This window comes from Fusarium vanettenii (assembly GCF_000151355.1).
Source record: "Fusarium vanettenii 77-13-4 chromosome 1 genomic scaffold NECHAsca_1_chr1_3_0, whole genome shotgun sequence".
Taxonomy (NCBI): Eukaryota; Fungi; Ascomycota; class Sordariomycetes; order Hypocreales; family Nectriaceae; genus Fusarium; species Fusarium vanettenii.
This window is the reverse complement of record NW_003315881.1, coordinates 879726-900263: the sequence shown is the minus strand read 5'-3', so window position 1 is coordinate 900263 and position 20538 is coordinate 879726. Positions and strand designations below refer to the sequence as shown.

The window sequence follows — 20538 nt, the reverse complement described above, 5'->3', positions numbered from 1 at the left end:
CCAGACCTATGGGTAGAGTTCAGAACTTTATGGTTGGCCAGGTAGCCTATGAACAACCATGGAGTACCTCGAGTTGCCTCGGGTAAGTCTTATAATGGTATCACTTTCAAGAGTTAAGCTGACACTTGACTTGAGAGTTGATTAGACAAAGAAGCTCGACATGACTATCTTGTGCTTCACACTACTTAAGCAGCCTTGGCAGCCACACCAACAAACTTGTCAATCTCAGCGATAAACTCCTTCGCGTTACCATTGTCACCCCGATCCTGCTGAGCCACATGCCTCGAGAATGCATCCTCTGCCTTGATGACAAACTCTGGAATCGTGATGCCCCCCTTCTTCCACACGTACGTCTTGCCGTCGGCGGCTCGCTCGAACCCTCGTAGGGCCTTGGGCTTGTAGCTCGAGATCTTGTTCATGCGGTACCGCACAGATGGGTGGATCATCTCGTACGTCTCGCCGAGGTCCCGGCCCTTGTCGTCCTTGCGGTACTGGCCTGGTGTTCTGTCGATGGAGCCGCCTGCAACCATGGCGCCTGTGAAGCTGTCGACGATGGGACCAGTCGCCCAGCCTGTGATGGCCTCCTTGGGGATAGACCGGACGTCTGCCTTTCTGATGCCCGACCTGTCGAGTCCCGCGGTCAGGCGGCTTGTGATGATGCCCTTACCGAAATCCTTCTCCTCGCCCTTCTCAATGTTGTCGAGGAGAGGCTTCAGGAGGTTGTATCGATCTTCAACGGCTGACTGGCCCAGGCCAGCGAGACTGCCATCTTCAATGAACTGAAGATAGGGGGCGACTTGCTCACACATCCAAGCAAAGGAGATGAGTGCAATTTCTGTCATGGTCAGTACAAGGTCTCGCTGTCAAATATGGCACAACTCACGTTCAAAGTCTCCCTTCTTATCCGTCAGGAGATCATCATTGCCTCCTCCAATGTTGATGTGCACACCAGGGAACCAGACCTGCAGCAGCTCCGACTTGTTATCCCGGAGCTGCTTATACATCTCGCCGTCGACGACGGCTGACCAAGTGTCTTGCAGCTGCTTCGGGCTAGCATTTGGGTTCTTGTGAGCCTCCTGCCACTCAGCCCAGAGCTGCTTGAGATCCTTGGCTGGCTCTACTGGGTGCTGGTCCTCTGATGGATAGTGCCAGAGTGAAGGGGAGAATGGGCCTCTGTGCTCGTCAAGAGCCAGTGCGTGGAAAGCATGCTGGACGTCTGCATCACAGTTAGTCAAAGATTTGGCACCAATTGGTTCGTCAACACTTACAGGGGCTGAGGGAGATGTTGTGGAAGCCAGGGTCCTGGATGCCCATCGTCTTCTCGAGAAACTTGAGGTTGAACCTGGTCCAGGGGAGGTCTGGGATACCCAGGCTGCCAACTGTGTCAAAGACACCAACAACCTTGACAACACGAGATGCCTCAGGGGCGTCGTGGTGAGGAGGCCGCTGCCACTTGGTAAGTGCCTGGGCGCTCCCGTTGGCTTGCTGCTTCTCGGGGATGCCATTGACCCAGTCCCTATAAGCCTGGCTCTTTCGAAAGTGGTGGCCGTCAGGGTTCTTCTGGTAGAGGGCATACAGGTCCGGGAAATCTTGGAGATCCTTGGGACAGACGATGCCAATGTCAGTGACGAGGCCCGCCACAGCGCGAGCCGTGTAAGCGCCACGCGAGAAGCCAAAGCAAAAGACCTCGTCACCAACGTTGTAGTTAAGAACGAGGAAGTTGTAAGCCTCAATGACATTGCCAACAAAGCCAACACCGAAGCCACCCTGTCGGTTCTGCTCATCCTGGGCAAGGTCTCCAGTGCCAATGCCAGCATCGTAGTAGACTACCTGCTGCCAGACCTTTCCGTCCTCGTCCTTGCCGCTGCGGGCGACGGAACGGGCGATCCTGGTGACATTGGAGGGGATGTTCTTGAGCCCGGACACGGACGACTGCCAGGTACCGTCACAGCAGATGACGAGACGCTTCGGTGCGGCAGAGGCGTCCTGGTTGGAGTCGTGATGAGACTCGTCTCCCAATGGCAAGAAGCCTTGCGAGGTAGAGACTGGCTCAGAGGGCATTGTGAGAGATGTGTATATGTAAGTGAATTGCTCGTGGATGAGGAAGAAACAGACGCAGTCAAGCTGACAGCAGACACCCTGGGGCTTTTATAGACCCTTATCGTGGACCTGTTCTGGTTTATGTCAGACTCTCGTCGTCAAGGGGCGTCTGCAAGAAACACGGCATACCAGCACCATCAACACAAATACAGAAACATCTCTCACCCAAGACTTTACCACCAACCGTCTGCCTTATTTCGAATGCCCTCTTCTTTCCCCTCTCCCCGCATTGAGGGCTTTTCCCGCTGTCGACTCAGCTCAAGCCCCCCGCGCTGTTGTGTCTCAGTCGGCAGTCCCAGAACGGCTCGATAGTCGTTCGCCCCCTCATCTTGGCAGAGGACTGTGTGTTGGATTGTGATGCCCTGATAGGCCCGAGTCGAGAATGAGGCAAGCTGTGGTGAAACTATCTCGGGGCGGTAACGATGTCGTGTAAACCATCAGATGCAAGAAGTGCACCATAGGAAACACTGAGTGAGCCTTTCCACAGACCGAGGGAACGCCCAACTGGTCAATGGGTAGATGGGATCGATTCAGCCCTCGGCATCGGCGAGTTCACGCAGGCTGACATCCATCCCTGTAAAAGCCCGAATTATCACGGCCTGTAAGACTGTCAGCTTGCGAGCTTGCGAGAGTGATAGTGATACAGCAGATACGGATGCTCACCCGACTCCGCTATAGAGCGGGCCGCAGCGGGAGAGCCGAAGACCCGAGTGCCTATGCATCTCCTCTTGATCCAATCCGAGATGTTGCTTGTCATCAACATGACGAGAGAGGCGCCTTGCAGGGCAGATCTACGCCACATGGGATTTTGTTTCAACCTATTCGCGTTCCATAATACCAAGCCGTATCGTACAGAAAAATGGGGTATTATCGACGACGTGCAACGCCAGCAAATGCTTGTCAAAAGCCACCTTTCAACGCCAAAGCCCCTCAGCTCCCGTTCCCTTTCCATAACCAGTTCCCTGCATTTCCTAACGCTCATCCTGACCCAGAGCCCGATACTGGTTCCAATGGTTGACATATGTGTGCTGCTGCCGTTCTCTCAGCGAGGCATTGAGATTGGCTCGCGGATCGACAGGACCTGCAGGCTGAACGGGATGCCCGTATGAAGAAGGCGTGGCGCTCATGGAGCCTGTTGAGTGAAACTGAGACTGAGACCGTGACTGGGGGCGAGCCTGTGGTTGAGCCCGTGGGTGAAATTGTGGACGAGGATCTTCTCTGGCGTCACTGAACTTGACTGCAGGAAGCTCAACTGGGACGTTGCTGGTCCCATCCATCTCGTATGTGTTGCTCGGTGGCCGGAAAGGATCATCCGTTCGGTCAGCCCGTCCTGCGAAAAGAGTCAACATGGCGTTCAAGACCTTTGTTAATATCGAGACATACCTCCAAAAGGTGCAAAGGGATCGTGATCCTCTCGAGTCCCCGTGGTATGGGGAGAGACGCCATAGCCCAGCCACTGATTCTTTTCGCCATTACTGTCACCACCATCGGCCATGCCAGAGTTGTCCTGGTTGAGTCTTCGACGTCGAAGGAGAGCGAAGACCAGAACGGCCAAGATGGCCAGGGCAGCGGCACCACCAACAGCTGCTCCGACGATGGTACCTGTCGGGAGCGGACTGTCACCCTCATCTCCAGCAAAGGGATCTGACCCGTTCGTCTGAGCCGGGGGACCTATGCCAGTGCTTCCAGATGTTGGCCAGGTGCCTTCGTCGACCCAAGAAGAGGTGCTGGTGCTGACCTCGGGCAAGAAACTCGGTGTCCTGTCGGTAATGATGAGAGTGTGCTTGGTGACGGTGACCTTGTTCGGGTTTGGGATCGTGCGGGTAGTGCCCGAGTCGGTCATGCTCTTTGAAGCTGATTCCTTCATCTCTGTCTCTGTCGCAGTCTCGTCATCTGTCTGTGCCGATTCTTCGATTGAGATGGTCGACCATTCCAAGTCCTCGTCGGCTGTAGTGGTCGGTCGGGTTATGGTACTCGTGATCATGCCGGTTTTGGTTTGATGCTCGCTCTCTGTGATGAACTCGGCGAAGGATGTTTTCATGTTGAGAAAGATGCAGCGGTCACCTGGGATGCACGGGTTGTAATCACAGCAGCCGGACCACTGGCTGCAGTACCAGTACTTTTCGCCAGAATCGCATTTGCTGGTGGTAGAAGCGGCGCTGGTAACACCCATCAGGACAAACAGGGGGAGGAAACACAGACAGAGAGGAAGCAGTCGATTATGGAGAACAATAGAGGAAGAGAGAAGAGGGGAGAAGGGGAAGAAGAGCAAGGGCCCCATGTTTGTGACCTTGAACGACGTGCCCGTTGGCAACCAGTCGGTCAGTTTGCAACAAGCAGGTCGCAGCTGCCGTGAATCTGAGGAGAAACCCGAAGGCGGTTGGTACTTAAAAGGTCGCAGCGCCCAAGGCCGATGATATTCCTTTGGGCTTTTGCATCAGGGCGAAGTGAAAAGCGAGACAATAGATGAAGTCGGAGGAGATGGTCACGTTTGTGTTGATGACGGAGAAAGAAAGGAAGGCAGGCGTTCGTCTGATGTTGGTGCCGTAGGTGTAGCTTCTGTGCCAGGTGTTGACAGCTGCCGGCCAAATCTCGCCGACCGGCCCGTAGAGCACAAAATAGTAGAAAACAGTAGCAAATGATGACGCCTCGAGTAACTGTTTCCCTCCCTTTCCCCTCTTTACAGCAAACGAGTCGTGGGACCGAGTCTCGGCCAAGTGTTTCCTCTAGGGGAGTAGGATAGGAGTACCGAGGCTCTGTGACAGGTAATCAGGACGGATCTTAGGAAATGCAAAGAGGTGCATGTTGAGAAAAAGACTCGGATTGGAATTAAGAACTAGAAGTAGCACAGGCAATATCGACTTGACAGTTGCTCGCCACTGCCTAAGCGTGTAAAAGCAACTCCCGTCGATATCGACTCCCTCATTAACATCAGCAGCATTTCACCCCCAATTTTCTCTCCTTTGCATCAATAGCAACATGAAACGTCTATTCTAGTTACACATTTTCCTCTTCGGGCGTGACAATGTTACACGCATGCACCCAAATAGATCACGATACCCGTCAAAGCTCCTACACTCCTTCTCCTTGTCCTCTCCTCGACTCTACACTATAGAGATACAAAGCACAAAGGCAGCTGCATGAAGCGTGATTCCGATTTGCCCTGCGTTAGGGGCACACACAGCATTAGCGATGGTGAATCACCTCCTAATCGTAGAAGAGATATTCAGAGGCCTGCATAGCTCGGCTGAGTCCACTTCCATTGTTCTTTTATCACATTTACTGAAATCATAGAAAAACAGGACTTGACCAGAAAATATGGAAGATAGTTCTTTGCTCGTTCGTACTACTCTGGTGGTCTGGTTACAGATGTGTGTGACAAGGCTGCCTCTCTATGCGAGACAGCACAGACTGGACCAGCTCAAATCAGGACGCGATCAAGGCAGGATGACATTGTCCGTGATATCATTGTTGAAAACACCTAGTTTTATACGCCAAATGCAAGAAACCTGACTCTAACCTGGTCTACGATACTCGTCCTCCTACAGCTTCTCCAACAACAGCTTGCTACCCGCATTACCAACAGGCTTGTCGCCCTTCTTCTTCCCCTTCTTGCCTCCCTTAGGCGCAGCTTCATGTGCCTCTCGAGCCGCCTTTTGCTCCGCCGTCTCCTCTGTCGCAGCCTTCTCCAAGGCCTTCTTGTTCTTCTTAAGAATCTTCTTGAGCGCATCCGCCTCGCTAAAGTCGCCAGCCTCGAGGAGACCGACGACAACAAACGAGCTGGGACCAGTTGCCCAGTCGAGGATGTGCTCCTTAACGATTGGGTAGAGGATGTTGGAAAACTCCAGGGGCGGGTCGGCAGGGATGATCTTGCCGGCCGCCTTGTCATACTTGCCGCCCTGAATCAGTGATTTGAGCATCCGACCACCGTGAGGCGTTCGAGAGATGTGGACCTGAGGCTGCAAGTCATCTTCAGACGGCTCTTCGCTGGGGTCCCCACTGGCAGACTCTGCGATCGCTTCCAGAGCCTGCTTCTTGTCACCGACACCCGAGAGAAGGACGTCCGTGATGAACTGACAACCAAAAGCGGTCGAAGTCAGTTCTGAAGAAGCCTCTGCAACAGCAGAGACGAGCTGAGACGATACAGCAGCAATCAGTTCGGCACGTCGGGCGTCTTCATCCTTCTTACTTGTCGTCTTGCGAATCTCGTGAACCTCCTTAAGAAGCTCGACATCAAATGAGTGGCTAGGAGGGAATAGAGACTTGGCCAGACCCTCAAACAGATACAGGATGGTTGTTCGGGCAAAGGGGTTGTTGGCTGCGGCAACGACGTTCTGGGCAATGTTCTCGCCCTCGCCCAGGAGCTCAGGGAAGATGGACTTTGCCGTGAGCTTGGTGTCGTCGACAACATCGTACGCCGTCAGGATAACAAGGTGAGCGAAGGGGTCGCCCGACATGAGGAGGTAGGTGTCCTTGTAAGTCTTGAGGATCTGCTTTCGGTCTTTTGAAGATCCGTAAGCAAGCAGCAAGCAGGCGAGCTTGGCACCATTGCGAGTAAAGGCCATGTTCTTGAGCAGATCTCCGCCCTCATCTCCCTTGACCATCTCGATAAACTCGGTGAACTCCTCAGTGCCGGGCTGGGTGTTGGAAAAGTACTGGAACATGGCGTCATGGAGCATTGTGAAGCCCGTCAGCTTCTTCTGAACCAGCGAGTTGATCATCTCGACCAGACTCTTCATGATAGGGCCTCGCTTGCTGGGCTCGGCTTCGATGATGGCCTTCAGATCCGCCGTGGGCTCCGTGTCCTTGGTAAGCTCCTTAAGAGAAAACTCGGGGCCGTACCATTCGCGGAGGAGAATAGCCTTCTGCTCCTTTGTCGCAACGCCTCGGTAGATATCATCGAGAATCCAGGATGCTTCGGAGTGGTTGATCAACTTGCGCACTCTTCCGTAAAACTCGGGGATGATGATGTCGCGAATCTCCTCGTCGTTCTGAACCAGAAGCTTGCCAATCAAGAACTTGGCATATCGGCTCTCAGCAAGCTGGGCGTAGGTTCCCTTGAGCTCTCGGGCAATCTGCTTCTTCTGATCGGGTGTCGCGTACTTGATGGCGGTCTGTACAGCTCGCACGGCGTCGTGCTTGAGAACGAAATCGCGAATGCGCCCGTTGATGATGGTGAACAGCTCGTCGACTAGAGTCTGCCTCTCCTCCTTGGGCACGTGCGATTTCCGTCGCAGGCGCTCCCACAGCTTCTTTGTGCGGTGAACTTCGTCAGCGAGAGGCTTCGCGGCCTTGCGCTCTTGGGCGAGCTGCTTCTGCTTTGCATGGGATTCGCGCGAGGTTTGACCTGTTGGATGGTTAGCAAGCTATACGAGAGCCGTGATTATGATTGTAGACCTGCCTCGCTCGAAGGTCTTTCCATCGGAAGGCTTGGATTCCTTCTTTTCGTTCAGATCGACACCTCCATCCTCAGAGTCCTCCGAACCAGCTTCAGGTTCCTTGGCTGGCGGCGCTCGCTTGGACTTGGTCTTGTCAATCTTGAACTTCTTGGCCCGGTATTCGGGCTTAGCCTTGCCAGCAGGGGCAGACTTTCGCTTGCTGCCAACTTCCGCTGTTTTCGTAGCCATTGTCGTGGTCTTGTCTGGGTCGAGATCGTTGGATGGAGAGTCGCAGTTGAGAGACCCAGCAACTTTTTTTTCTGAACCAGCCGATAAGGACGAGTTCTTGCCGCTTTGGTTGCTGATAAGATAGGATCCACTTTTCGAGTTCAGTGCAAGTGCTCGTCACGTGCACCCCTTGACAGCCTTCTAATAGTCGGCAAGACTATATCTTATATTTTTAACGTTAATCTGTCTGAGACATGTTTCCTTCCTTCATGAATCTGCAATTGGACTCTATGAGTTATGTAAGAAGAGTAGCCCGTTTGGCTGGGTTCCAACTCTCAAACGAACATCTCTGTTAGTTAGTGTATCAGTGCCCCAAGAAAGCTGGTATTCAAAGGAATGGGTAGTCAAGTAACCGAAAGGCTATCATAAAAGACTTCCCTTTGCCTGTTTTGAGCGTGTTAAATCATTTTTAACATTCCGGAACAATTGCATGGACCTAGTATCAGGAAGCAGGGAGACCCATGAAGCAAGTTGTTAGTGGAGCAGTCTATGAGTCTGGCTGTCCATGTTTGAGCAAAGACTCGTTATGCAGTTACCAGATCAGCCTTCCCATAGGCAGTCTTTGTATCTCCGTTAAAAGCTTTGCGTTCTAGATCCCCATTCCATCCATTATGAATCCTTTGCTCCGCACCAGGATGCCCTGACTAAGGACAGAAACTTCCCGTACATCAGTCATGATGTGCATCAAAAGCAAATAAATAAAAAAGAGAGCACATCGAGACATTCTCGCAATGTCTCACTTTCAGTTTGTAGAGAGGACCATTCATCAAGTATTGGCGATGCCGATCAACTCCCAAGCACAAGAGTCAACTCTAGCCGGCAGATCAACTCGCCCCTGAGTCTCGACCGGGTGCCACAATGGACACAGAAAAAAATAAGGCCATTGACAGACAGTCTTGCCTCACGGGAGTCCTGCATGTTGCCACAAAAGACTTTTGCTGCACGTGAGGAGAGCCTGCATGCAAGATGAAACCGCCCAGTCCCTCCCGATCCCGGCCTTGACTCTGGGGGACTTGGGAAACCAGCAATCTTCATCCCAAAGACTCAATTGATCTTTAGACAAGTTGAATTCTCGAAATATGGCTCACATGGACGAATTGGACCCTCCTTCCATCTCCGAGATCGCGCCCAACATCTTTGTGGGCAACGTCGCGAGCTCTTTGAATCGCAATGTCCTCAGACACCACAACATCACGGCCATCGTCTCCCTCCTCGATGGCGGATATGCGAAGTGGAACAGCCCGAGGAACAGACAGATTGTGCCTCAAGAATGCCATCTGTTTGTGCCTTGCCTAGACAACTCGACAATGGACATTCTCACGCTCCTAGACGAGATTTGCGCCTTCATCGACTTACAGCTCAGTCACCAATCTCGACCACGGTCACCCTCGTCTCTTCACTCAGAGGATCTCGACTTTGACTCAGCCCCTTCAACGCCCAGTGAAGCGCCAACCGAGGAGCCCAATATCTTGATCCATTGCCGTTTAGGCATGTCCCGCTCTGCCTCTGTCGCTATAGCATACCTCATGCGCCGCCGCGGCGAAAGCCTGGACGTGATCCTCCCCGAAGTCAGAACTCGACGCAAAGTCAAGCCGCGAGACAATTTCATGGACCAACTCCAGGTCTGGGGAGAAGTCGGCTACGAAGTGTGGGAGGACAAGGAGAGGGGGATCCCCAAGGAGCTGTACCAGGGCTACCTCGACAGGCGGGCCGTGAGACTTGCGGCAAAGGGGTTGACGGGCAATGAGCCCATCTTGCCGGTCTGCTTCGAGGATTGATCGGCCCGGATGGCGTACATGAAAGAGCAAAAAACATGCGATCAGGGTTCGCAATTATTGGTCAGTAATAGATTGCATCGAGTCTCACAGGGATGGTGCCGATGCGGGGAAAGGGACACAGTACATGAGATCTGAGGCATGGCATGAGACAACAAAAGTAATAGCACGGTAGTCAAGTATCAAAATCATGAACCTGGTTGTTTTGACTGAGCCCTTGACATTTCTTGAGTTCCAAATGGTCAGGGAAGATTTGAGTCTTAAAGCAGCAACAACGCTTGGCTGGAAATAGATCTCGTGGTATAGACATCTCAAACTGCCGGGCGGTCAGTACCGCGCTAGTCCTGTTCTGTCGTGCACCCCGCCGCCAGGAAACCTCCCCACTCTCATGAGCACTCACGTTAGGTCGTCATCCCAAGAGCCTCGAGTGCGACAAAGTACGAATAATACTTTAGTTCAAGACCCTTGGGAGATCTCGTCAACATGGGGCGCGAAGACCAAATTGAAGAGCGTGAGGTGCTCGAGTCCATCTTTCCAGATGAGATCACAGGTGCGGCCACACAACCCCCAAATACTATCATCCGTTCTAACAAGACATTTATAGACATTTCTGAAACTGAATTCAGAGTGTCAATCGCTCTGGACATCCTCGATGAAGAAGACGAGGAACCTCCTACGATGCTCCTCCAGGTCCGCTACCCAGACGAGTACCCCGAAAAGCCTCCCCATCTCGACATCCTCGCCCCTCCCAACGCAACTCCCCACGAGCATTTCAATGTCGCCGACGACCGCGACCAACTCCTCTCCAGCCTCGAAGAGACCATCCAGGAGAACCTAGGCATGGCCATGATCTTCACGATTGTCTCCATGCTCAAGGAGACGGCCGAGCAGCTCGTCCAGGACCGCAAGGCCGTTGTCGAAAAGGCCCACGAGGACGCCCTCCTCGCCGCCGAGGCTGAAGAGAACAAGAAGTTTCACGGCACCGCCGTGACTCCCGAGTCGTTCCTCAAGTGGCGCGAGGGCTTTCTCAAGGAGATGGAGGAGCGGAGGCAGCGCGAGGAAGACGAGCGCCTGCAGGAGCTCAAGAAGGCCAGGGTCAAGGAGCCTACTCGCTTGACGGGCAAGCAGCTCTGGGAGAGAGGTCTCGTTGGCAAGGTCGAAGGTGAAGAGGAGGATGACGACATGCCTATCGAGGCTGTCGAGAAGCTCAAGGTCGAGGCGTAGAAAGAGTTGGTGGCGGGGTGCATTACTTGGAGTTTGGGCTTGGATACAATGAAAAAAGCAGATAGCCTGCTATGAGATGACACAAGATACGCAGAGAAGAGGCGGGCAGAGACAAGCTGTCTAGATACAGTTGCCGTAAAGGTGCCCAATACCATGGGTGCTGATATAGATCTCGGGTTGAAACCCTCCGAGTTTCCACTACCTACGTATATACCAGAGGTTACAAGATTTTCCTCCAAACATGACATGTCCATTTATCTTCCCAAACGCCGTCTAAATGCCTTTTATTCATTCCATCCAAGTCCGACACCAGTTTTTTTTTTAACCTTGCATCTCAGCATCCTCATCCTCATTGTCAGTTGCGTCCTCCCACTCGTCCTCCTCGCCCTCTGCAGGCTCACCGAGCTCCTTGTTGATGTTCTTTTGTAGCTCCTTTGCGTGCTCGCCAAGTCGTTCGTCCTCGTAATCCTGAAGTTCAAACAGCTTCAGGCACTTTGTGAGCCACTGCCGCGACGACTTCCAGACCTCCTTCCACTCCTCATCAGCACCGCTGGCGCCATTCGATCGCTTGGCGGCAGCCGCACGGAGCTTCTCTCCAGTAATGTAGAGACACCATCCACCAAGATACCAGGCTTCGACACTGGAATCATCATCTGTAATCAGACGCTCCAGCACACGCAAGGCTTCCTCCTCCAGCTCAGTCTCAAGTAGCAGGCGAGCGAGACCAATTCGGGTTGGGAACTCGGGGACACCAGGGTGCTCGGGAGGAAGATCCTGCCAGAGCTCAAGACTCCTGCGCAGGGCAGTCTGAGCCTCGTTGGCGCGGTTCTGCGAGATACGGACGTTGGCAACCGTCTGCCATGTCTCGGGCGACGCGGGGGCAATGAGCATGGCCTCAGTGATGAGGGCTTCGCAGCGCGACTCGGCGTCGGGCTCCCATGACAGGTCAGTCATGTAAACTTCGGCAACAGCGCAGAGGACTCCGCCGAGCTTCTGCTGCTTTTCGTTGAACGAGAGCTGTTGCTCGGGCGTTTTTCGTGGGATCTCGGTCAGGGCTTGGATCTGCTTTCGGAGGGCAGCAGCTCCGCGCTCAAACCACTGGACAGTGTCGAGGCCGCCCTCCTCGCTGAGCTGGGCGAGAAGGAGGAACTTTTCGGCACCGCCTCCAATCTTTTCATCTGCGGTGCCATCTTGATCGAGGAAAACTGCACGCTCGAAAGCAGCCCGGGCCTCATCGATATCGCCTGACTCGATGAAGATGGTACCGAGAAGGTTCGCGGCGCTGAGCTCAAAGTCGCCGCCCTGGCCGGTAGCATCGAGGGCCTGCTGCGCGAGGGTAGCGGCCTCATCTAGCTTTCCAATCTCGAGCTGAGTCTGAGCATCGACGATGAGCTTGGCAATGTCGGGCTTTGAAGTCTTGTTGTCGGGTCTCGAAGGCGCCATGATTTCGTCGATGGAGCGGGGAGCTTGTGAGAGGTGAGATGGATAGATTAACTGAACCTCTGAATGAGCCGTAGCTCAATAAACAGGGAAACGAGGTTCGCGGAAATATGCGCTCGAGAATTGAAGAGGGTATCTGATGCAAGAAAAACAGACACTGAAAAAGAATGGGAATCACTCTTCTTATCTCGAATGGCTCGAGGTTTGATGTGCTCTATGCAGTCCCGTCAACCTGTGTCTTGCTTGAGTGGGCGACTGAAAAAATTTGGGGCGTTATCGATAACGGCTTTCAACCTCCACCGTCTGCGGGGCAGGCGCGGGGCACAGTGGGACATCACCGGCATCGTCCACCTTGTTTGGTCTTAGTTACTCATTGGAGCATTTGTCATCGCACGGAATACATAGAGGCTTGCTATCTATCTGCATCATACAGTACAGCTTCTGGTTACCGCGGCAAATACCTTGTTATCCATCATGTTTACCGGAATCGTAGAGGAAGTTGGAGGTCAGTCTTGCCCAGTGTCCAGAATCCTAGTACAAGCAATCGCTCACACATCCCACCTAGTTGTCTCCAAGCTCGACACCAATGACTCTACTGGGGGTACCTCTCTGACCATCTCCATCCCTTCTGGGTCACAACTCCTCTCCGACTGCCACGATGGTGACTCTATCTCTGTGAATGGCGTCTGTCTCACAGTCACTTCCTTCACTCCCGAGGCCTTCACCATTGGCGTCGCTCCAGAGACACTGCGCATCACCAACCTCGGTTCTCTTGTCGAGAACAGCAATGTCAACCTCGAGCGTGCTGTCCGTGCTGACACCCGGATGGGCGGTCACTTCGTCCAGGGACATGTTGACACTACGGCTGAGATCTTGTCCGTTGAGCAGGATGGCAATGCCCTCACTTTCCGCTTCCAGCCCGCAAGGAAGGATATGCTGCGGTACATCGTGTACAAGGGCTTCATTGCCATTGATGGCACTAGCTTGACTGTGACCCAGGTCAATGATGAGGAAGCATGGTGGGAGGTGATGCTCATTGCCTACACCCAGGAGAGAGTCGTGGTGGCTCAGAAGAAGAAGGGTGACACAGTCAACGTTGAGGTCGACATGATGGCCAAGTACGCTGAAAAGTCACTGGGTGGTGTTCCCGGTTCAGAGCCTGGTGTTGCCGCCACATTCCCCTTCATCGAGAAGATTGTCGAGAGAATCGTCGCACGGGGACTGGGGGCCAAGTCTTGAAAAGTATTTAATCGTTTCAATATCATATCCTGGGTATCATGATTCCTATCCTTCCAATGTGTCTTCTCATGCATCTCCCCATACTTCAGCAATTTTCTGGCTCAGGGCTTTGGTGAACTTTTTCCGCCCAACAAGATGACTTGTCTGGCCAAGAACCAGGTCCCGCTTGCGCTTCAAGCCCTGCTCACCAGGCCCGCACGCCTCAAAGGCTTTGACAAACTCGTATGGCGTCTTCCAGCGCTTTTGAATCTCGAGCGCCCTCTCTCCCGTGACGCCTCTCGTTGTCATGAGCATCTTTAGGAACACATCTCGTAAAGTCATCGACTCGGACTTGGAAGCCAATGATGAGAAGGCTGGGTAGGTAATGTACCAGCCCGATGACGGCGCCGACTCCCTCAGATGAGACAGTAACGGCATGTAATTCTGAGATGTGAGGACCCGAGTGGGAATAACGTTCAACGGCTTGCTCTCGTATGTCCGTTTCAGCATCTTTGTCATCCGAGCAAGATACCTAATCGTGTCGTCCATCTTGGCTGTCTTCTTGACAAAATAGCCATTGACAACCTGCGTGGAAGCAATTGCTGACCGGACTGCCTCCTCATACCTCTGAATTGATGCCGGATCCACGGTGATCTCTTCGATGATGTAGATGACCTTCTTGACACCAGAACGCTTGAGCCGAAACTTTTGTTCGTGAAATCTGCCGTCCTTGATACTTCCAATCAAGTCATCCAGACGTTTTCTCTCGACAATCCAATCCAAAACAATCTCATCCCCTTCAGCACCTTGGGCCGCAAGGAGGTTGGGATCGTGACATTTTGCAATCCATTGGGCATCGCCAACTTCCATGCTCCGCATGATTGGCTTTGCTCCCTGCTTAGCAAGCTCTTCTTGCATGTAGTCGCGATCTGTCTTTGCTCTAACCTCGCGAACATCGAGCAGCAGATGAACAGAGAAGGAACCCGGCGGGAGGCGGATTGGTGTGAAGCTGGGTAGTGAGCTGTCGTCTGGTATGGCCGGTCCATCGGATACCACATTTTGGTACTCCGAGGGTACTCGTGTGGGCTCGGCAGCCTCGATGGATGGCGATCTTGGCCGGGAAGCAGGCTCAGGTTGGAAGCTGGGGATAGCGGGCTGTGCTGATGTCGGCTCCCTAACTCCTCCGTTCTCAGACTGCCATTGATCGGTTTCCTTGATTCGCTTTGCGACTTCCCAGCCTTCATCCGTTAGAGCGTATCTCCGCAGTGGTCGCCCTCTCTCATACACCAACTCCTTTTGCACCAGAGTTTTCATCGAGTTCCAGGCAGTGTAGAATTTTGTCGGGTCACTAGGCGCTGTAAAGGAGGAGTCGCAATGATTTTGGGCAACCTCAATGAGTTCTGCCTTGGTCATTCCAACAGAGGCATCTTCGTCGAGGCTCGATAGGCCGATCACCAAGGCAAAGGCTCCAGATCGAAAAGCTGGTACATATGCTTTGGGCTTACGGGCCTTTTTCGCGGGTCTTGCAGAGCCCTCACCATCATCGCCTCCAGCAGATGTCATCGCCTTACGAGACTTGGGATGCGGGGGCATCGGGAGGCCATTTTGCTGGCAGTACTTCTTCAGGTTGTCCTCCAAGCGTTCGCAGAGTTTTGGGCCAAATCCCTTGAGCTGCTGCAATTGTGCTGGGTGTTCAAACGTGATTGGGCATGCTTTCAGGGACTCGTAGGCGTTTCTATAGGTGGTGACGCCCTTGGAGTTGCGTTCGCGAGCTAGATCTAGCCATTCTTTAACCCAGGCCAGCAGCTGGGGGTTGGCACAGTCGGCGTCGTCCATAGTGTCAGCTTGAGGCGGGACCAGACGAAAATATCAGGTTCTTGGTGGTTCCATAATCCAGATCCAAAAAGATGTCGGCATGGACATGAGAAAACGCGTGATTCAAGTCGAGACTTGGCACTTCTCGTTCCGTGGATGGATTCAGACGCGCTGAATGCTTCACGATCTGGAACGCGAGGTGAAGGCAGACACGAACACACGTGACCGGTGGGAATGCCGGCCCGCACCGACATTGTGAGGCTCCAGCCAATAAACGTCTTTGCAGCTCCCACCTGCATCAACGATTCAGCTTGCGGCCATTACCACCTGAAGCTGGCTGTCTGATACCCCTCATCAGTATTCTTTTCCTCGTAGTTTTATTCAAAGACCAGCTGCTAGAGACTCAATCAATGTGCATGTAATCCATCATGTTGAAGCAATCGATCTATAGACTAGGTAGCTCCGGAGTGCTGAAAATTGTGGTATCACTCATGACGGGGTCGTTCAACCAGCCACGCCATTCCCTCGTAGTGATGGTTTTCTCTTAATCTAGGTATTAAGAAAACGTGTTTTTATCCCCTCCCCGTCCAAGATGCAAGTAAGATGCCAGCCGCCTTGTACACAGCTCCCGAGATTGCAAATGTATCTACCCCTTCCCGTCATTTTCCTTACCGCTCAGTTCCCCGTGTTTCGTGTCATCGTCAGCGAAAAATATTTTGGCTAAAAAAAAAGCACTTTAGCACATGCGGTACACCATGTGACCCTTGGAAGAACGGTTGCCGTCCTCGGGCACAAAGTCGTAGGCAATCTGAATGTCAAGGTCACGCCTGTTCTTGTCGTTGGGCCTGACATCAAGGTTGCATGTCACCTCCTCGCCCTCCTGAACGGTGAGGACGTCCTCAAAATAGAAGACGGTCTGCTTCCAGTGGGTGTACTTGGTATGGGGGCCAGTGGAGAAGCGGATGGGCTTGTGGCAAGCAGTGAAGTCGATGTCGAACCATGAGACGAGGGCATGGATGAAGTCGTCACGGTTAGCCTTAAGCTTAAAGGGGATCTGGAAGGCCAGGTCGGCAGTGGTGCAGGTGTAGAGGTCCAAAGTGAGCACGGGGGCGGGGTCGGTCACGACAGCCTTGACCTCCACTGTGTCGACAAGGGGCTCAGACAGAGCAGTGGCCTTCAGGGGGGTGTAGTCGAAGCCATAGACATCGTTCCAGACTGGGCAAAGTTAGCTTAGTTGACAAGTCGCGGACCAGGAAAACTCACACTCAATCTTCTCGTCCTTGTAGTCACCATCCTCAATACCAGCAAAGAAGATAGTGGCCTTGTCAGGGAAGATAAGACCATCCTTCTCAAGGTAGGTGTCTCGGGCGTAGAGGACAGTGTCCAGCATGGACTCGTAGAGAAGGAAGTAGCCCATCCACTCCGAGATGATGATGTCGACCTTGGGGAAGGGCAGCTGAACCTCTTCCATCTTGCCCTGGAGGAGGGTGATCTTATCGGAGAGACCGTTGGCCTGGACGATCTCGCGGGCCTTGAAGATGATGGTGGACATGTCAACACCGATAACATGCTTGGCACCGGCCTTAGCGGCAAACCTGCAATGATCCAGTGTTAATATGTATTCCATCCTTTACTCCCATCCCTGTTTGTTCCCCTCCGAACAGCAGTGGGAATCGTCTGTGCGAGCGCGGGGCTCAACGAGGGGCAGGGTCGAAGATTTCCTTCTCGGACGTACATGGAGAGAATAGCGGTACCGCAGCCAACATCGAGAACAACCTTGTCCTTAAAGATGTGCTTGTTCTGGATAATGGCGTTCATGTACGATCGTGTGCGCACTTCGTCTTTCTGTAATCACGGAAACAACCTGGTCAGCGGATGATTGCATCGCGCAACACAGCGCCAGCGCGAGAGCCAGCGCTGGGGTTGCGGGGGAGGGGGAGGGGAAGCTCATACCAACATCTCCTCGTGGATGCCTTTTGCGGTGCAAGAATCGTCGTCAGCAAAGAGGTTCTCTCCCAAAGTTCGGGGGTCTTTTCTATAGCAGAAAAGAGGATTAGGCATTCGTACCATGGTGGTCGTAGCTGTATTGCGAAGCAGTGTTAGCACATAATCAAACTTCTCATCCCAAGCGCAAGGCAAACCAACCTCTTAAAGTAATGCTGCTCGCTGTGCTCCATCGAGTTCATCTTCTGCTCGGCCAGCTCGACCTCCATCTTGTCGCCGCTCATCTTGACTACTTTTTTTCAAGCTCTGGTCGTTTGAACCAGAGAATAGAGAAACTGTTGTTGGGGGAGAGTGGAGGGTATGAAGGAGAGAGAAAAAATAGAATAAAGGACGAGTCGCAAGCAAGGATAACAACTTGAGGCGGGAGGACCACAAAGAGATGGATGCGATTTTCTTAGTTCGGGCAGAAAATAATTTATCGCCGTCACCGCCCGATTACAGAGAAGGCGGCGAAGAAGGAGGGACCCTTTTTCGGCACCACGCACCTTCTCGGTTAGCTCAAATCTGGCAGCCTGAATACAAAGTACAAAGTACCGCTGACCTGAGTCGTTTGTCCCTTTCAGCTCCTGGTGTGGCACCTAACAACTTCTCTTTTCCTTCCACTGCTTCTTTTTGCGACTCGCGGCTTTTCAACCATTGGCTGGATCCTGGGGGCGAGATCGAGACCCTGTGGATCAACCACCGTGGAGACGATGCCAGGATCCAATCTTGCACGGGCCTGAGACTTGCAAGAGCCTTTGGACGGTGCCAAGTAATAAGGAACTGCGAGCTTGTGCATCTGCCCGGGCAACGCGGCTGCAGGTACCTTTTTCAACTCAATTTGGGACAAGTTCACACTGTCTCGGGCATCAAGGCGGATGAATTGGTTGATGTGTGCCAACAGTGACGAACCCAACGTTCAACACCGTTCAAGCACCAATTCTTATATTCGTATCTATCTATGACCTTTGTCATGTCCCGCCAGAAGCAGGATGTGGCCCATAACTCGAGTGCGTCTTCTTCATCGCAACTGGGAATCTTCAGTCGACAACCAACCCGTTTACCAACCACCTGACGCAGCTTTTTTTTTTCGCGTGGTAACCAAAAAACGCCCTGACGCCGTTACATGCAGTCTGAACATCAGTAAATCAACCTCCAGCACACGTCCGTCGGTCGTGCGTCGCATTAGACCAGCAGAACGCTGTTGATGCATCCCTCGTTCTCTGGGTTGTTGGTGACCTGGGCGTATCGACCCCAGACAACCTTTCCACCGGCAGTCACCAGACCCAGCTCGCTGACGTTGACCTCGATGACGGTACCCTTGGTCAGGACGCCCAGCTGGGTGTACAAGGGGTTCTGAGGGTTCTTCTTGACGCTGATGATGGGCAGCTGCACCGTCACGCCGAGCTCGGGGTGAGTGACGTTGGCCTTCTTGTATCGCAGACCCATGGGTCGGATGAAACGCTCGTGCTTGGGGTTGCGTCGCGTAAAGTCGGGTCCGACAAAGGTAGGCTTCGTAACCATTCGCTTCCAGGCCTTCTTCTGTACCTTCTTGCCAGTCTTGACCACCTTGAACATCTCCTCCTCGCTGATACCTCGAACCTTGGGCAGAGGAACCGCAAACTTGGCCGCCTTCTCCGCTCGCTTGTTCTTGATGGCGCTGCTCAGCGCCTTAGCCGTTGAGGGGTTGGTGCGGTCCAGCAGGTACGAGGGCATGGGCGTCGTGGGCTCCTTCTCGTCGGCGGTCTTGACGTTGCGCTCCTCGTGGGCCTTGATGGCTTTCTTCATCTGGATCTTCTCCTTGTGTCGCTTCTGCTGGTAGAGCTTGGCTCGGAGACCGCGCAGGTTCTGAGCATCCTGCGAAGCCTTGTGGCCTTCACGGGCGGCACGCTTTCGAACTCGTTCTTCATGATCGAGGCGGCGGCCGTGCAGCTTACGCCACCTTTCCATATACTCGTTCTGAGGCTACAAGGAGTCAGCAATTGATCCATCTTCAATTTCAATTCGATGCATACCATATTGTCGGTGTCGCCCAGGCAAGGACTTTTATCTTGACTCGCGGGGATGTGATGTTGAAACTTCCCTTGGCGACAAAAAAAAAAGCGGCGGTTTATCGGGAGGCGGCGCTGGCGTCCAAACAGCGGCGCCGGGGCTCGGCGTTACCCTTATCCGGCCGGCCCTTGCAGCAACCGCCATGAACTTTTTCGAGATGGTATCCAACGACCGAACGACAATTCCCGTCAATTGACCAGCAATAGTGCCCACGCCCGAACGGCACTGCGGTCCATCATGAGCAGGGCACTCTTCCGCTCCGCGCTGGAGCTTCGAGCCCCCAGCGCGCGACTCCCCGCCTCGTTTCTGCTGCCAATTCGCTCCCGCGCCTTCAACACCACGGCACCAATCGTCGAGCCCGTTTCCGAGCGTCACATCAAGAATGCCGCCAATCCCACAGCGGGCGAGACCCGGCCTCTTGCCTTGAAGAAGAGCCACCCGGCCCCGCCCCCAAAACCCATGGAAGACTCTGTCAAGACCCTCCTACCGTTCCTCGCCGCACAACCGGACCACTACATCACCGTCCACATCCACGGCTTCCCCTACCTTGTCCGCGAAGGCGACCAGGTCCGTCTGCCCTTCCGCATGCCCGGCGTCGTCCCCGGTGACGTGCTGCGCTTGAACCGCGCGAGCATCCTCGGCAGCAGGGATTACACCATGAAGGGTGCCCCCCACATCGACGAGCGAGTCTTTGAGTGCAGGGCCACTGTCGTGGGCACCGAGTCGGAACCCCTCCGGATCAAGATCAAGAAGAAGCGGAGGCAGCGGAGAAAGAGACAGGCCAAGAGCAAGCACCGATACACCATCCTACGGATCTCGGAGTTGAACATCAACAGTGGGGAGGATATTGAATGAATGCCAGAATTATGTGGGATATGAGACGGGGCAACTGCTGGGAACCTGATTCAACATAAAAGAAGACGTTGGACATGTATAAAATCGGCCAATGCCTCGATACGCTGTATCATTACCAGCACACAGCTGGCTGTACCATAGTAAAGCACCTTTTGCAAAGACAACGAAAGCTCACGAGTACAACGAGGATGAGAATGTCAGAAAATGCTCGATTCAGCCGCTCAATGCGGGGCCAGTTCTGGACGCCATTTCTATCATGAGCCCATTCCTATTACAACAAGACTCCCCAAGTGCGTTCTCAGTACAAAAAGGTATTGTGGTTATGCAGCGAAAGACAAGAAAGGTACTCCCAAACACCCAGCTATAAAATGCCATCTTCCGTTAAGTTCAAATTGGTCATAAAACTCGTT

General features: G+C 53.4%; 11 protein-coding genes across 11 annotated transcripts; 4 read left to right on the top strand and 7 right to left on the bottom strand.

Annotated features, from left to right (window-relative positions):
* Positions 1–141: 141 nt before the first annotated feature.
* NECHADRAFT_90006 (uncharacterized protein) lies at positions 142–2061 on the bottom strand (the record flags this gene model as incomplete). Its single annotated transcript, XM_003053420.1, has 4 exons — positions 142–215; positions 251–835; positions 884–1216; positions 1269–2061. The coding sequence occupies 4 exons, from the start codon at positions 2059–2061 to the stop codon at positions 142–144; spliced, it is 1785 nt and encodes a 594-aa protein (XP_003053466.1).
* A 1010-nt stretch (positions 2062–3071) lies between these two features.
* On the bottom strand, positions 3072–4381 carry NECHADRAFT_74638 (uncharacterized protein; the record flags this gene model as incomplete). Its single annotated transcript, XM_003053419.1, has 2 exons — positions 3072–3430; positions 3484–4381. 2 exons carry the CDS (start codon positions 4379–4381, stop codon positions 3072–3074), a joined length of 1257 nt encoding a protein of 418 aa, XP_003053465.1.
* A 1192-nt stretch (positions 4382–5573) lies between these two features.
* Positions 5574–7746, bottom strand: NECHADRAFT_57318 (uncharacterized protein). Its single transcript, XM_003053418.1, has 2 exons — positions 7502–7746; positions 5574–7447 (listed from the first exon to the last, which is right to left on the bottom strand). The coding sequence occupies exons 1-2, from the start codon at positions 7725–7727 to the stop codon at positions 5643–5645; spliced, it is 2031 nt and encodes a 676-aa protein (XP_003053464.1). The 5' UTR covers positions 7728–7746; the 3' UTR covers positions 5574–5642.
* A 1099-nt stretch (positions 7747–8845) lies between these two features.
* NECHADRAFT_74636 (uncharacterized protein) lies at positions 8846–9544 on the top strand (the record flags this gene model as incomplete). The annotated part of the gene is made up of 1 exon (XM_003054132.1): positions 8846–9544. One exon carries the CDS (start codon positions 8846–8848, stop codon positions 9542–9544), a length of 699 nt encoding a protein of 232 aa, XP_003054178.1.
* A 480-nt stretch (positions 9545–10024) lies between these two features.
* On the top strand, positions 10025–10765 carry NECHADRAFT_74635 (uncharacterized protein; the record flags this gene model as incomplete). The annotated part of the gene is made up of 2 exons (XM_003054131.1): positions 10025–10091; positions 10146–10765. 2 exons carry the CDS (start codon positions 10025–10027, stop codon positions 10763–10765), a joined length of 687 nt encoding a protein of 228 aa, XP_003054177.1.
* Positions 10766–11086: 321 nt separating this feature from the next.
* On the bottom strand, positions 11087–12208 carry NECHADRAFT_74634 (uncharacterized protein; the record flags this gene model as incomplete). The annotated part of the gene is made up of 1 exon (XM_003053417.1): positions 11087–12208. The coding sequence occupies one exon, from the start codon at positions 12206–12208 to the stop codon at positions 11087–11089; it is 1122 nt and encodes a 373-aa protein (XP_003053463.1).
* Positions 12209–12640: 432 nt separating this feature from the next.
* Positions 12641–13483, top strand: NECHADRAFT_98742 (uncharacterized protein). Its single transcript, XM_003054130.1, has 2 exons — positions 12641–12710; positions 12771–13483. Exons 1-2 carry the CDS (start codon positions 12680–12682, stop codon positions 13442–13444), a joined length of 705 nt encoding a protein of 234 aa, XP_003054176.1. The 5' UTR covers positions 12641–12679; the 3' UTR covers positions 13445–13483.
* Positions 13484–13510: 27 nt separating this feature from the next.
* NECHADRAFT_30846 (uncharacterized protein) lies at positions 13511–15259 on the bottom strand (the record flags this gene model as incomplete). The annotated part of the gene is made up of 1 exon (XM_003053416.1): positions 13511–15259. One exon carries the CDS (start codon positions 15257–15259, stop codon positions 13511–13513), a length of 1749 nt encoding a protein of 582 aa, XP_003053462.1.
* A 392-nt stretch (positions 15260–15651) lies between these two features.
* On the bottom strand, positions 15652–17466 carry PRMT2101 (protein arginine N-methyltransferase; the record flags this gene model as incomplete). The annotated part of the gene is made up of 6 exons (XM_003053415.1): positions 15652–16453; positions 16502–16833; positions 16974–17083; positions 17192–17211; positions 17306–17319; positions 17384–17466. 6 exons carry the CDS (start codon positions 17464–17466, stop codon positions 15975–15977), a joined length of 1038 nt encoding a protein of 345 aa, XP_003053461.1. The 3' UTR covers positions 15652–15974.
* Positions 17467–18110: 644 nt separating this feature from the next.
* NECHADRAFT_57314 (ribosome biogenesis protein NSA2) lies at positions 18111–19283 on the bottom strand. Its single transcript, XM_003053414.1, has 2 exons — positions 19237–19283; positions 18111–19186 (listed from the first exon to the last, which is right to left on the bottom strand). The coding sequence occupies exons 1-2, from the start codon at positions 19237–19239 to the stop codon at positions 18407–18409; spliced, it is 783 nt and encodes a 260-aa protein (XP_003053460.1). The 5' UTR covers positions 19240–19283; the 3' UTR covers positions 18111–18406.
* Positions 19284–19464: 181 nt separating this feature from the next.
* Positions 19465–20288, top strand: NECHADRAFT_102359 (uncharacterized protein). Its single transcript, XM_003054129.1, has one exon. The coding sequence runs from the start codon at positions 19511–19513 to the stop codon at positions 20126–20128; it is 618 nt and encodes a 205-aa protein (XP_003054175.1). The 5' UTR covers positions 19465–19510; the 3' UTR covers positions 20129–20288.
* The last annotated feature ends 250 nt before the right edge of the window (positions 20289–20538 follow it).